Below are 14,987 nucleotides of genomic sequence, written 5' to 3' on the forward strand. Positions count from 1 at the left end.
ATTCAATGAATTTTTGCAATGTTTATGTCAGTTCTGCTCGTTTCTGGCCATCCTGACCTTTCTTCATTAGTGATGCTTTCTCTCTCCTCAGAAAAACGTTTAATCTATTTGTACACTGCTGTTTTTTTCATGGCATTATTCCCATAAATTTAGACTAATATGTTCCTAAATTTATTTCCAATCTTGTCAAGTTTAACAAGATATTTAATATTTGTTCATTGCTCTAATTCAAGCTCAGACATTCTTGCAATGGCACACAAAAACACGCAACAATAATGAATGCTACTCAGTAACACACTGCCATACATCAACACGAACACAGCTGTGAGACACCGATATACCAAGGTTATAAAACTTTAGCAATGTTGCAGACCTGAAATAGGTGGTACCAAGGGCAATTTTCTTACCATTCCCAGGGAAAGTTCTTGTACAGTGTTGCCAACGTAAATGCACAAAGGTAAGTTCAAGAATCTAATTGTTAGATCTCGTATAAGACAAGAACTCCTACCTTCTTTTCTGAAAGATCAATGAAATGATGCGGTGGCTGTGTTAAGCCAATTTTTAAAGCCAATTTTTAAAAAGGGTTCCAGGGGAGATCCAGGACATTACAGACTGGTAAACCTGACTTCAGTGCCAAGCAAAATGGCAGAAACAATTGTAAAAAATGAAATTGTGGTACACGCAAACAAACATGATTTCATGGGACAGAATCAGCATGGGTTCAAGCTGAAGGAGTTCTTGCTTCACCAATTTGCTTGACTTCTTTGAAGGTGTGAACAAACATGTGGATAAAGGTGAGCCGGTTGATGTAGTGTATCTAGATTTTTAGAAAGCTTTTGACCAACTTCCTCATGAGAGGCTCCTGAGGAAATTAGAGTCATGGGATAGGAGGAAAAGTTTAGTTGTGGATTAGGAATTCGTTATCCAATGGGAAATTCACATTCAGTGATTCTGTTCATATGCTCAAATCTTCTAAGCTGCATGCCGATAAAGAGTCCTATTATGTTGTAGCTTCCACTTAAACTCATTGCTTGTTCACTTTGATTTGTGAACCAAGGATTTGTGTAAGTGACCTGAATTAAGGGAATAGGATTTGCTCCTGCTTCGAGGATACATCTTCTGACTGAGTCATTGAGGCAACTGCCTTTATGAGGCCTGACCATCAATACAAATGTGGTTGCTCCTTTGGCCTTTTTCAAGGTTTCCAAGTTTGACTTACATCAGTCAGTTAGAAAAGGAGGTTCTTTTGCTGGGTCTAAACCACTCTCAGCCACATTTATGTGCATAAGCGTTTGCTGTACTCCTTAAACAGCAGACCTGAGGTATATCTAGAAGCGACTAGCTTGTTTCTTAGCCTTGCATCAAAAAAAATGAATGCAAAGTCAAAGGAAATTTTCCAAACATGAGAAGATGTGGCAAGAGAAAAAAAAAAATACACAACTGACCTGCAGATTCTAGATGAGGATTAAATCAGTGGAATAAACTAGACTGAGTTTGCTTAGAGATACAATTTTGAATGAAAACTAAATCATTAGTACACTTACAAGCATTAACTGATTATGTATCAACTAAAGATTTCAGATTTACAAGTACATTATCACCAGAAAGAACGCTACAGTGATTTTCTGTGACTCATTTTTGCATAACACCCACATCCATCATACTGTGGGAAGCACAGCCATCACATAGCTTCATGTCTAACACATATTTATAATAATGGCTTTCTTTGAAGTGTCACTCCCTTGTAATGCCTTAGACATTGAGATTCACCAAGCTATGCTGTGATTCATCTCCAATCTACCCTAGAGTTTCAAGATAACTAGCCTAGGTTCTAGGCTGAACATTGGATTTCAAATAAACACAGACTCAGTGGCCAGGATGAAGAGTCACCAAGACAAACAGCTCTTCAATAACCTGGTTGCAATCGTAATATTTGCTTCATCCCACCAAGATTTCAAGTTTATTTCATTTGACCATCTGCAGTGAAGATTGAATTAAAAAGAAACCAGATGATGTTGACAGAAAAGCAACTCATATGTAACTTCCACAAGTGATAAAGAACCAGTGTTATAGTGAGCTCAGGTATCCAGGGATTTTCAGACAGCCACCCGAGTAGCATAACTCATGGTGGTAAGATCCTTATTAATCCCAACGTTTTAACAATTTTTTTCTTTTTACTTATTTCATCTATGTAATGTACTTTATGTATGTATATAAAGCCAACTTAGCTTTCTGTCCCCTTAGCCAACGCGTTTCGCTATCACTTCATCAGGACGGGGAAATCTTGATTCATAATGCTTGCATGCTTCAACATAGTCTCTGGCAGCTTACCACCATGAGTTATGCTACTCGGGTGGCTGTCTGAAAATCCCTGGATACCTGAGCTCACTATAACACTGGTTCTTTATCACTTGTGGAAGTTCTATACGAGTTGATTTGGTGAATTGATAAAGAGGAAAGAAGTTTGGAAGTTGACAGAAAGACCATCTGTTCATTCATAGTTTACTGTTCTGCTATTGGTCTATCGTATGGTCATTCAGAGACTGAATAAATGTCTTCCAAAAAAGACTGACTAACCTAGTGAGGAACATAAGAACATAAGAATTGCCATCTCCGGATCAGACCCTGGGTCCATCGAGTCTGGTGATCCACACATGCGGAGGCCCTGCCAGGTGTACCCTGGCATAGTTTTAATCCCCATATCACTGTATGCTTCTCAAGGGAGATGTGCATCTAATTTACCCTTACCCGTATCACTCTATGCCACTCTTAAGGAGATGTACATCTAGTTTACCCTTAAATCCTAGAACAGTGGATTCTGCAATTATTCCTCTGGGAGAGCATTCCAGGTGTCTACCACTCACTACGTGAAACAGAACTTCCTGATATTCGTCCTGGACCTGTCCCCTCTCAGCTTCAGTCTAGGTCCTCTTGTCCGTGTCACACTGGACATTGTAAATAACTGCTTTCCCTGCTCCATTTTGTCAAATCCTTTCAGTATTTTGAAGGTCTCGATCAGATCCCCTCACAGTCTCCTTTTCTCAAGGGAGAACAATCCCAGTCTCTTAAGTCGATCCTCGTAGTCCAGGTTCTCCATACCTTTCACTAGCTTCGTTGCTCGTCTCTGCACCTTCTCTAGCAGTTTTATATCCTTCTTTAGGTATGGAGACCAATGCTGGACGCAGTATTCCAGGTGTGGTCTGATCATGGCTCTGTAGAGCGGTATTATAACTTTCTCTGATCTACTCGTAATTCCCTTCTTTATCATGCCTAGCATTCTGTTTGCTTTCTTCGCCGCTGCCGCACATTGCGCCGACGGTTTCAGGGTCCTATCTATCAGTACACCCAGGTCCTTTTCCTGTTCGGTCTTTCCCAGACATACTATACTTGTGATCTTTATTTTTTCTGCCTAAATGCATCCCTTTGCATTTTTCCACATTAAAATTCAACTGCCATTTATCTGCCCACTTCTCCAATTGATTCAAGTCGCTCTGGAATTCCTCGCTGTCCTTCTGCGATCTGATTGCCCGGCATAGCTTTGTGTCGTCTGCAAACTTGATGATTTCACTGGATGTTCCTTCTTCCAGGTCATTTATGAAAATATTAAATAAGATGGGTCCAAGTACTGAGCCCTGGGGTACAACGCTAGTCACTTTTTCCCATTCTGAGAACTTCCCATTTATGTCCACTCTCTGTTTTCTGTTCTCTAGCCATTTGCCTATCCATCTTAGTATATCTCCCTCTATTCCATGGCCTTGCAATTTCCTGAGAAGTCTTATATGTGGAACCTTGTCGAACGCTTTCTGAAAGTCCAAGTATACAATATCCACCGGTTCTCCACTATCAATTTGTCTGTTCACTGTCTCAAAAAATTGAAGTAGGTTCGTCAAACATAATTTCCCTTTCCTGAAGCCATGTTGACTGGCTCTTATCATGTCGTGTGTGTCTAGGTGCCGGACTATGCTATCTTTGATCAGCGCCTCAACCATCTTTCCAGGGACAGACGTGAGACACAGGTCTGTAGTTGCCTGGCACTAAAGGAAGATTGATAGAAATAGGCGGACAAAGACATCGGATAAATACATTGGCTAGAAATGGGATAAAAGAGCCACATATGGAAAACTATCTACATGACTATATATGAAATCAAAATACCAGATCTAGAGAATGAAATAGAAGACGGGTAATTTGAATTCCTAGTAGTCACAGTAATATATCAACTACTTTGGTCTATATATCCCTCCTGGGTGTTATGATGCTAAGTGTACACCCGTCACGCCCTTCCACTTCAGTCTTGCCTGATCAACCCTGGGAACGCTCACCAGTCCTGATAGTTGGAAAGACCTGCTACTCAATATGGCTGGCAAGAGAATACAGGAGCAGCTGCAGCAGCCACCTTTTCCTGCAGAAACCCCAAGTCAAATACAAGCACTCAGCTGCTTCTCTGATTCTAAAGTGGCATAAAAATATAATGCATCAAGACAAAATGAGATAAAAATGTACAACAGGACAAGTGGAGGAGCAAATCGAGTTTCTAGTATTGCAGTCTTGGTATTATGGCTGGGTTATGTGCAATGTCAGCTGCACATTTTAATGGCGATCTTTCATAAGGAAACACTTTTGTAATTTCCTGAATCAAGGACTAACCTGTATAAAGATGGTTATTAAACTCTAAATTAATCTGTTCTTAATGGGAGCAATTGCCAAGAGGTGTTCACAAGGATCAAAACAGGGGTTTAGGTGTAGAAAAGGGTTTCTTGGAAGCCTATAATTGCACTGGAAGAGGCTGCAAGGCAGTGGGCCAGGTGCTACTGGAGTATAAGCTTACAAGGAAAAAATACCTGCAGTCTCGTTCTTTCTCTTTGCAAGAGCTAATCATTACTGTTTGGTTTCTCCAATCAAGTAAAAAGGTAAGAAAAACAAGGCGACTGCTTGCTAACCTGCTGGCTCCCCCTGGTGACACCACTCGGACGTGGGCAGTGACCAGCAACCTCCTTAGGATGTCAATCCGTACTGCCTTCCACTTCTCTGGGGACAAGATATGAAGTGCCAGAACTGTGTAGTAATAAGCACCATCCACCTCGCAGGCACTTTCCACCCACTTCTCCTTGGGCTGCTCCATAAAACTCTGCAGATTCTTCTCTTCTCTGGAAGTTGCTCGAGTTCTGCAGAAATCACATAAGAAATATTGTTCAAAAACTGTCATTCAGATCTAATTCCATAATACTCCAAAGACTTTAGACCATTACAACCCTGAACTGAGCAAGAATTCCGTAGGGTAACCATCACAGAATGGGATTATAACCCATCATCATAAGAAGTATCAGACGTGGGATTGGAAACCGACTTCCCTGGTTCTCAGCTACTTCTCCATTTCTGCTCAGATGTTTTGAATGCTCTGACTAATCTTAGTGGCTGTAGATTACAAAACTTGGCAAGAAGGGTCCTGGATGTTGGATTAAGTAATAGCCTTGTCAGAATCTCCAAAATGGCTTATTAGCACATGGAGGCCAGCACTTAGAAAAGATTTTGGCCATGCTTCGGACAAACACAGAGTGCAGTGGTGAGTAGAAGCTGGAGGAGCAGGCATGGGGGTAGTAATTTGAATTTATACGCTCATCCACTCTTTCTCTGGCTTGTGGGTCAGTCAAGTGCAGTGTGTAGGTGTAGCTGCTTGCGCCAACCATTGTGGGCAGTGTTGCTGGGGGCTGAGGACCAAAGGAGCAGGGGACAGAGACACAGAGGAGATGCATAAGGGTGTAGGGGAGGCAGCCGATCAGCACAGGAAATGATGGTGAAGGGAATGGGAGAGAAATGTCAGGCTGTGATGGGGAGAAGCAGAAGAGATGCTGGGCTATAGGGCCCCCTGGAGCTATTTTAAGTTAAGTGGATGAGAGAAATAGGAAGAAATGATGGGTGAAGAAATGGGGGGGGGGGGCAGAGGGTAGAGATGATGGGAGGGAGGGAAGAGGAAAGGAGAGAGATTGGAGTAGAGCAAAAAGGGAATGATCAATATATCAGAGACTGGTGTAGTAAGAGAATTTAATGAGAAAAAACTAAATGAAGGAAGAAGTTTATAAGAAACCAAGACCTTGGCCGAGATTGGTTGTTTATAAAATAAATAGCATTACAATTAGTACTATTATGGGGGTGGAGTCAGGGGCGGAGCTTGGGGGTACTTGGCTATTTCCAGACAATGCTAAGCCGTGTGTGTCTGCACACCATCACTGCTGTTCCATCTGTGTCGGACAAAGTCTGACCACCACAGGGTTTACTGTGCGTTCCTTGACTGTCACCTTTTCCCGGTGCCCTTCACCTTGTTCCATGTCATCTACTAATCTGCATGAACTTATTTCCTGTTGACTAAGAGAAACTAGGTGAACAGGAGAGGATGATACTGACGTGTTAAGGACGTATAGCACAGTGTGAATGATGTATGGAATGAGGTGTATGTTGCTCTCTCTGCCTCCTCCACCAGTATCGGCGCTGAAGGACTGCTCCATAGCAAAGCGTATGAACAGTAGCTTCATGTCATGTATATTGAGTTGGTAGGTTGGTTCCCGCTGGCCTGTGCATTCTTGTAGATAGGTGTTATGTCTGAAAGGTAAGAGACAAAATGCCGACATATAAACTACAAGAGAGATTTAAAGAATGAATCATCCTTTAGCATAGCATTTATTAATTTATAAAATGCATATCCATACACTCAAAGTAGTTTACAACAGGTGCATACGGGAAAGTGAAGTGAAAAATATCGACTGAAAACAAGGCATCACAGCAGGACCGTCTCTTCTGAGAACTAATGTGCTATGGTTGCTATGGTGACCGTGTAATTGTACCGATATCAGCAGACTATATAGATATTCTCAAAAACAGCTTTCCTCCCTCCTAATTTTCCATTACTGAATGTTTTCTGATCTTTACACAAAATGTAATATTAGACAAAGAAAACCTGACTAAACACGCAACACAATCTTATTATTCTTACATCATTTTTTGAAGGAACAAAATTATCCACACCCATGTAAAAATATAACTGCCTCCTTATTCAATCAATTATTCAAATTTAATTGAAAATTAGATTCAGTGGATTGAACAGAGTCAGGCTAATTGATTCTAAGCCTTGCTATATATTGAAGTTTATCATGAAAGTGAAGTATGTAGTCACCACAAAGTTTCTACAAGAAAGCTATGCCATGAGCAAAGGAAATTCCAGAAGAGATGAGAAAAAAAATGTTATTGCAATATCAGTCTGGAAAAAGTTACAAGGCCAAAGCCTTTTCCAAAGCTCTGGGACCCCAACAAACCACAGTGAGAGCCAATATCTCCAAATGAAAATCACTTGGAACAGTGGGTTAATCTTCTCAGAAATGGCCAACCTCCAAAATTACTCCAAAGGTTTAGTGACTCAGCCAGGAAACCACAAAATGCCCCAGACCAGCATCCAAAGAACTGCAGGCCAGTGTTTATGATGCCACAACAAGACAAGACTGGGCAAAAATGGAATTAATGGGAAAGCTGCAAGGCAGAAACTGCTGCTATCCAAGAGGAACTTTGATGCTCATCTCATATTTGCAACAACACATTTGGATTAACCCCCAAGTTTGGGGACTGGAGGAGAGCGGATGTGGTCCCTATTCATAAAAGTGGTCACAGGGATGAAGCAGGAAATTACAGGCCGGTGAGCCTCACTTCAGTTGTTGGAAAAATAATGGAAGTGTTGCTGAAAGAAAGGATCTTTCTTGAATCTAATGGGTTACAAGATCCGAGGCAACATGGCTTTACAAAAGGTAAATCGTGCCAAACGAACCTGATTGAATTTTTTGATTGGGTGACCAGAGAGCTGGATCGAGGACATATGCTAGATGTAATTTACTTAGATACAATTCTTCATAGGAGGCTGTTGAACAAACTTGATGGGCTGAAGTTAGGACCCAAAGTGGTGAAGTGGGTTAGAAACTGGCTGTTGGACAGACGCCAGAGGGTGGTGGTTAATGGAAGTCGTTCGGAGGAAGGAAAGGTGAGTAGTGGAGTCCCTCAGGGTTCGGTGCTGGGGCCAATCCTGTTCAATATGTATGTGAGTGACATTGCTGAAGGGTTAGAAGGAAAAGTGTGCCTTTTTGCAGATGATACCAAGATTTGTAACAGAGTAGACACCAAAGAGGGAGTGGAAAATATGAAAAAGGATCTGCAAAAGTTAAGAGGAATGGTCTAATGCCTGGCAACTAAAATGCAATGCAAAGAAATGCAGAGTAATGCATTTGGGGATTAATAATCGGAAGGAACCGTATATGCTGGGAGGAGAGAAGCTGATATGCACGGACGGGGAGAGGGACCTTGGGGTGATAGTGTCCGAAGATCTAAAGGCGAAAAAATAGTGTGACAAGGCAGTGGCTGCTGCCAGAAGGATGCTGGGCTGTATAAAGAGAGGCGTAGCCAGTAGAAGGAAGAAGATGTTGTTGCCTCTGTACAGGTCATTGGTAAGGCCCCACTTGGGAGTATTGTGTTCAGTTTTGGAGACCATATCTGGCGAAGGACGTAAGAAAACTTGAAGCGGTCCAAAGGAGGGTGAAGAAAATGATAGGAGGCTTGTGCCAGAAGACATATGAGGAGAGACTGGAAGCCCTGAATATGTATACCCTAGAGGAAAGACGAGATAGGGGAGATATGATTCAGATGTTCAAATACTTGAAGGGTATTAACATAGAACATAATCTTTTCCAGAGAAAGGAAAATGGTAAAACCAGAGGACATAATTTGAGGTTGAGGGGTGATAGATTCAAAGGCAATGTTAGGAAATTCTACTTAATGGATGCCTGGAATGCGCTCCAGAGAGAGATGGTGGAGAGTAAAACTGTGACTGAGTTCAAAGAAGCGTGGGATGAACACAGAGGATCTAGAATCAGAAAATAATATTAAAAATTGAACTAAGGCCAGTACTGGGCAGACTTGCACAATCTGTGTCTGTATATGGCCATTTGGTGGAGGATTGGCTGGGGAGGGCTTCAATGGCTGGGAGGATGTAGATGGGCTGGAGTAGCTTTTAACAGAGATTTCGGCAGTAGGAACCCAAGCACAGTACCGGGTAGAGCTTTGGATTTTTGCCCAGAAATAGCTAAGAAGAAAAAATTTAAATTGAATCAGGTTGGGCAGACTGGATGGATCATTCGGGTCTTTATCTGCCGTCATCTACTATGTTACTATGTCTTTTGGGATAACTTTCTATGGACAAATAAGTCAAAAATAGATCTCTTCGGACAACACGCATCCCATTATGTCTGGTGTAAAGCATTCAATATCATACCAACAGTCAAACATGGTGGAAGGCTGGTAGTGTGGGGATGCTTTGCTATCTCAAAATTAAGGGAAAAGTCTGGTTATCCGTCCATGAGCTCAAGCTGAAGACAATGATCCAAAAGACAAAAGTGAGTCAACATCTGAATGGCTGAGGTAAAATAAAATTAAAGTCGTGGATTGGCCTAGTCAAAGTCCTGACTTGAAAAAGAGATACTGTGCCAGGACTTGAAAAGAGCAGTTCATGCATGTAAATCTAAGAATGTGTATGAATTAAAGCAGTTCTGAAAAGAAGACTGGCCTACGATTCATCAAAAGATAAATTACAGGAAGCGTGCATGGTCCATAAGGCAAGATATGGAGAAAATTGGAAGAGAATCGTGGCTTTTATAAAGTTTACTAACTCCTTTTACAATTCAAGAGGAACACCACGCTTCAAACTGGCCTTTCTGTCTTGCCAACAAGTTCACCGAAAAAGTTATTTGAATCCACCTTCAAATTTCAATGCCCAAATGATGGAATGACTTAGTATTCTGCCTGTTCTAGACCTCTTATTACCATTTCAGGAAAATGTTAAAAACATCTCTCTTCTCCTTGTAACCCTCACTGTTATAATGAACACTGTTGAAATTTTGCAGGGTATAAGAAACTGTATGGTATGGTAGTAATTGTTGCTGCTAACGATTACGTCTGTTACAATTTCACAAGGGTGACATGGGCATTGGATAACTTTGTTCCTTAAATTAAAAACAGGTAGAGAGAATGGTCATTTTCAAAACGTTTGTTCTTTGTGTGTCTAACTTTTTCGACCATTTTCAAAAACAAACATGTCTAACTGAAAAACTCACAAAACCAGTCATTGAGATACAGGAAGAGCCAGCATTCTTTGTATATTGACCACACAGACATCCCAGGGAGCAGTGGGGCACCACAGGGGGCTCTGTAGTGAATGTCTCGGGTATACCACACTAGAACTTCCTTCTACAAGTAGTATATGGTGACCCACTGCCTCTGTAAGTGGCACCTACGTGTGGGCACAATGGTCTTTGGAGGGCTCACACTCTCCACCACAAGTGTAGCAGTTAGGGTGGGATATAGGCCAAGTCTCCATCTCTATGGTTGACTGTACCACCCACAACATGTGAAGCTTTCATACAGACAGGTATGCACTGCTCCATTCACATCTTTGGAGGGTGGGAGGGGATCAGTGACCACTGGGGGAAGGGGGGTCATGCTTGCATCCATCCAGCAGTCATCTGGTCAGTTTGGGCACCTTTTTGTTCCTTATTTGCTATTAAAATAGGTCTAGCCCAAAACACCCAAATTGTGTCCTGGACATTTTGTTAAATGTTTGATTTTGGCAGAAAACCATCCAAGTCATACGTCCGCCCAAACCACACCTCTAACACGCCCTCTTGAGATTTAGATGCAGTGCAGATGAACAGCATGGATATCCATCTAGAATACAAGTTTCCAAAATAGTGAACTGGAAGGGTTTGGCGAGAAAAACGTCCATCTGCACATTTATGAAAATGAGCCCCATAGTATTACATTTTGTTTGAAGATCAGAAATCATTCAGTGCAACATATATGCTATAACAGGGGAAATCAGAAGGTGAGAAATATTTTTCATATCACCGTATTTATTTATTTATTTTCAAATTCTTTATTCATTTTTCCATCTTATAACAAGAACACAATATTACATAATTTAAACCTTATAAATATCTCTTGTACTTCTTTTAACATCATCTTAAAAATATACATTTATACCCTCCCCCTCCCACCCTTCCCAAAAACATTTTAATCAAAAATATCATATAAATATTATCAATTGATTGAACCTTAATATAACCATATTTATTTAAAATAGTTACATTCTGCTCATTCCATAGTTCATGGTGGATCATAATTATATGAACTGAGTCAAGGGAAAAGTACAAATTATTTCTAAGATTAAGTGCATTGATGGCCATGCATTCATCCACTTACCTCTCCCATTTTCTCTCTTCTCACTTCCTGCCACCATCAACTTCTACTTTTCCTCACTTACGTCTTCCACATCACTTGTCGATTCTCTTTGTTCAGCTCTGGAACACTCAAGTGTCAAATGCTACATATGTCCAGGCGAGGCAGGACACATTTTTTGGAACTTCATTGTTGGCCCGGGAACTTTCCCACCCTTGTTGAATACTTGTCAGAAATGGTCTGATGCAGATGATGGAGGAAGGAGAACTTAGTTTTTACCTGTTAATTTACTTTCTTTGAGTCTCTCCAGACAATTCCCACATCCCTTCTGGGAGGATTTTTCCTACAGATGGTAGATGGGGTGTCTGAAGCTGAACTTCGGCTTGTCTGCTTCTTGCAATATGTGGTTGGTGCTTCCTTCTGCCCTTGGGTTATTTGGAGGATCTGCTCATTTTCTGGTTGGTTCTCTATCTTTGCTTTGTAATGGAAATACTGAAGTACTCAAGATTGCAGAGGACTTTATTCAGTGACATCAGTCAACAGTTTCTGTTTATTAAAATTTCATATACCGCCATAGCATACAAATGTTCACAGCGGTTTACAATAAAAATATATCATATAAATAGAAAAGAACTCCGTTACATATAGTTCTGTGTCTCCCTCTGCTGGTAGGAGTGCATATACTCCACTCATCAGGAATGGACTGGAAAAACTCGAGGAAAGTAAATTAGCAAGTAAAATTTAATTTCACCTTCATCTTATTCACTTTTTTTATCTAGGTTTTCCAAGCAAGCTATAGTCTCTCTTCCCCCCCCCTTCCAATGCTGTGTACTCTTCTACAATGACCTGTGCCTGGAGTGTGTGCTAAGCAATCCACCGGCCTCTTTCATTATTGCTATCATATCCTTTTGCTTAATTTTTGCGATTCCTTGGGTTCACTGGGCGACATTTCATCTTCTGAGTTTTTACACAGTATTTTGTTTCATTCTTCTAGGTTTATTGCTTGATCAGATGAAAAGTGAGGGTACAGAGCTATTGCTTCAGCTTCAGATGTATTTTTAGAAATTTTAAAATCTCTCTGGGGCAGATGGACTAATATTTTGTAGGTAGATCTGCAGAAATCACACACTAGCACTCCTTCCTCTAGGAGGTTACCAGGCCTCCCCAATCCAAAATTTGTTTTTTTTTCTGTAGATAGTTTTTCTGTCCAAAACAGCAGCTTTAGTTTTGAAAATGCAAAATTATATTCATCTCTCCTAAGCTAACTCTATCCTGCGAACTTCTCCATGAAAATGTTGGTCAAACTTTTCCCATTGTGGACCAGTATATGTCCGTTACCCACAGTCTATCTGAAAGCTACACTCCTGATCAGGAACCCGTCAGTTCCCTTTTACTGAATATACAATTCTTAAAAATGTATTTATGGTTCAGCATATAAAAACCAACTGGTGGCAACCATATAACAAAGAAACAGATTGTCACAGTTTCACCCTCTTCAATTAAACATTTCTTTTTAACAGAAGGTTTGGGATATGGCGATCCAATAACCCTCCACAAGCTCCCACGCTCAGCTTCTGGCCTGAACTTGCAACATTCAAGATCAATGTCCCGCAAACTTTCTGAAACCGTGGCACACTAAACTCACTGGAAATGCGGGGACATCGACGCCATGTCGTCACTCGCACGTGTGACATCATCAATCGACGTCTGCGCATGCCGGTGGAAGGGTGCTGGAGAAGCGCCGGCTGACTGCGAGAGGCAGATCCTTTAAGCAGTCAGCCGGTGCCTCTCCTCCTCGTGGCATCTCTGGAAGGGATCCCATACTCACCTTGCTAAGCATGTAGCAAAAGCTGACTCTGGCACATGAGGACCCCAAACAGGTAGCAGCCCGTTACACTTGGTGTTTGCATTTTGTAGAGCAGCGCTCTCCCATTCTTCTCGGCCACGAGCCAATCTGTACAGAAAGGAAGGAACTGGTCAATCTATCAGAGGCAGCACGAAGCAGGTGCTTTGCTGATCCCCACTCATAGCTCAAGCACTACAAATGTGCACCTACTGTACAAAGCATCACATCTCATGAATGGACGGACGTTCATCGTCGACATCACCTTCAAATCTTTGCCCCAGCATCAGCTACAACCACTCAGCACATCCTTCCTTTCAGCTACTATGCTGCTCTTTGATGCACACAATTGGAAAGGAAATAGTCTGTATACTATTTAACAAAAGGGTTCAAGCTTCTGCTTACTGCATGTCCTTAGAGGGTTAAGCCAAGGGAACCTGTCACCAGGAGTGGGATCCCTAGGATCCCTAGGGGGTGGGTCAGTAGAGTGGGCAGACCTGATGGGCTATGGCCCTTATCTGCCGTCATTTTCTATGTTTCTATGTTTTTTACTTAGCTTGATCATATGAATAATTTTTGAACTTTGCTCAGTGTGTACAATTTTAGTTATTGTTTTTTGAATTTTGCTTTCTTCATATTTAGTTAGATTTATAACCCGTCCACCCCAAGGAGCCCAGAACGGGTTACAATAATAGTTAGCAAACAAGACACACAATTAACAACAAGTAATAGAAGACTCATGGCAGTGGGGTATACTCATATTTATCTGTCTAGAGTGGTGTTCTTGCATTTATTTGCTGTGTGTGTCAAAACCAGCCGAGTCTGGTGAGTGAGTTGCATAGGCAAGAAAGTATGTAAATAATATATACATTTTCTGTGCTTGCAGTAGGAAAAGGCATTAGAGCTTTTTGCATGATAGCTGTAATGTTACCATTCCCAGGCAGAAAGGGGTAAATTTCACACAAAAGAAATCTCATCATGTTTACTCCATTTTTTTTAATGAATATGAACTGAACCGTTAACCAGCCAAAATACCTCATAGCACAGACTCATTACAATGCTTACTGTCTCGCTGCAGATCATCTGCAAGACTTTAGTTCAGGTCTACTTTCCCCCAGTTCTCGTGTGATTTATTGCTTATAAGTCGCAGGGGCCCAGATGCACTAAAGCCAGTGATGGTCGCTAAACCTGTTTTAACAGCTTTCGTGATGATCACATTTGCCAACCCGATGTAGAAAACAGTTCAATGCCTGGTTTTCTGCATGGTTGCTCATTCCCCGATCCGACTATGCAAATAATCTAATATTAAAATGCCATGTAAACTAGTAATGGCTTCCCAATGCACTAACAAAAAGTGATCACTTTTACCAATCCAAAAAAACAACTGGTCAAAACCTGTCTAACCTAGTGGACTAACACTGTTTTTTCCCCCTTGTTTCTAAGTCTAGCGTAAAATCTTCAGTCTGAATTCCTGGTTGATGTAGACTAGATCTATTCTGAAACAACTGGGATGTCCCCACTGCTAAATGCCTTAAACCAATACAACATCTGCAGCAAGAGAACAGGACTGGAAGAGATACTGGTACCTGACAGCTGCCAAATGGCAGTCGTAATGGACGATATTGAAGTGCGACACTGTGCTGTAGCCTTGCTGCTTTCGAGGTTTGTTCTCAAATTCCTCCAATGCAACACGTTTGGTAAAAGTGTAAATACCCAAGACCTTTGTGGGCTGAAACAAGTCAAAGAAATATTTGGATCTGGTACATGTTACTCAGTTACAGGAAAAAGAAGGACATATAAAGACTTATGAGTTAGGTCTATTCCTTTCCTCAGATCCAATTTTAACTCATTTTCACCTTTCCAAATGTGATTACTTTCTGCC

The 14,987-nt window shown here is 41.3% G+C and overlaps 1 protein-coding gene across 10 annotated transcripts in view; it reads right to left on the reverse strand.

Annotated features, from left to right (window-relative positions):
• Positions 1-14,987, reverse strand: part of UBR4 (ubiquitin protein ligase E3 component n-recognin 4) — a 283,469-nt gene that overhangs the window by 13,686 nt on the left and 254,796 nt on the right. For all 10 annotated transcript variants that reach the window (XM_033921741.1, XM_033921740.1, XM_033921739.1 and 7 more), the window contains 4 exons: positions 14,692-14,834; positions 13,091-13,216; positions 6,403-6,597; positions 4,941-5,165 (listed from right to left, as the gene is read on the reverse strand). In XM_033921741.1, the coding sequence (XP_033777632.1) occupies positions 4,941-5,165; positions 6,403-6,597; positions 13,091-13,216; positions 14,692-14,834 (689 nt within the window). The remainder of the gene's footprint in view (positions 1-4,940; positions 5,166-6,402; positions 6,598-13,090; positions 13,217-14,691; positions 14,835-14,987) is intronic.

The sequence above is a fragment of the Geotrypetes seraphini genome, chromosome 15 (assembly GCF_902459505.1).
Source record: "Geotrypetes seraphini chromosome 15, aGeoSer1.1, whole genome shotgun sequence".
Lineage (NCBI taxonomy): Eukaryota > Metazoa > Chordata > Amphibia > Gymnophiona > Dermophiidae > Geotrypetes > Geotrypetes seraphini.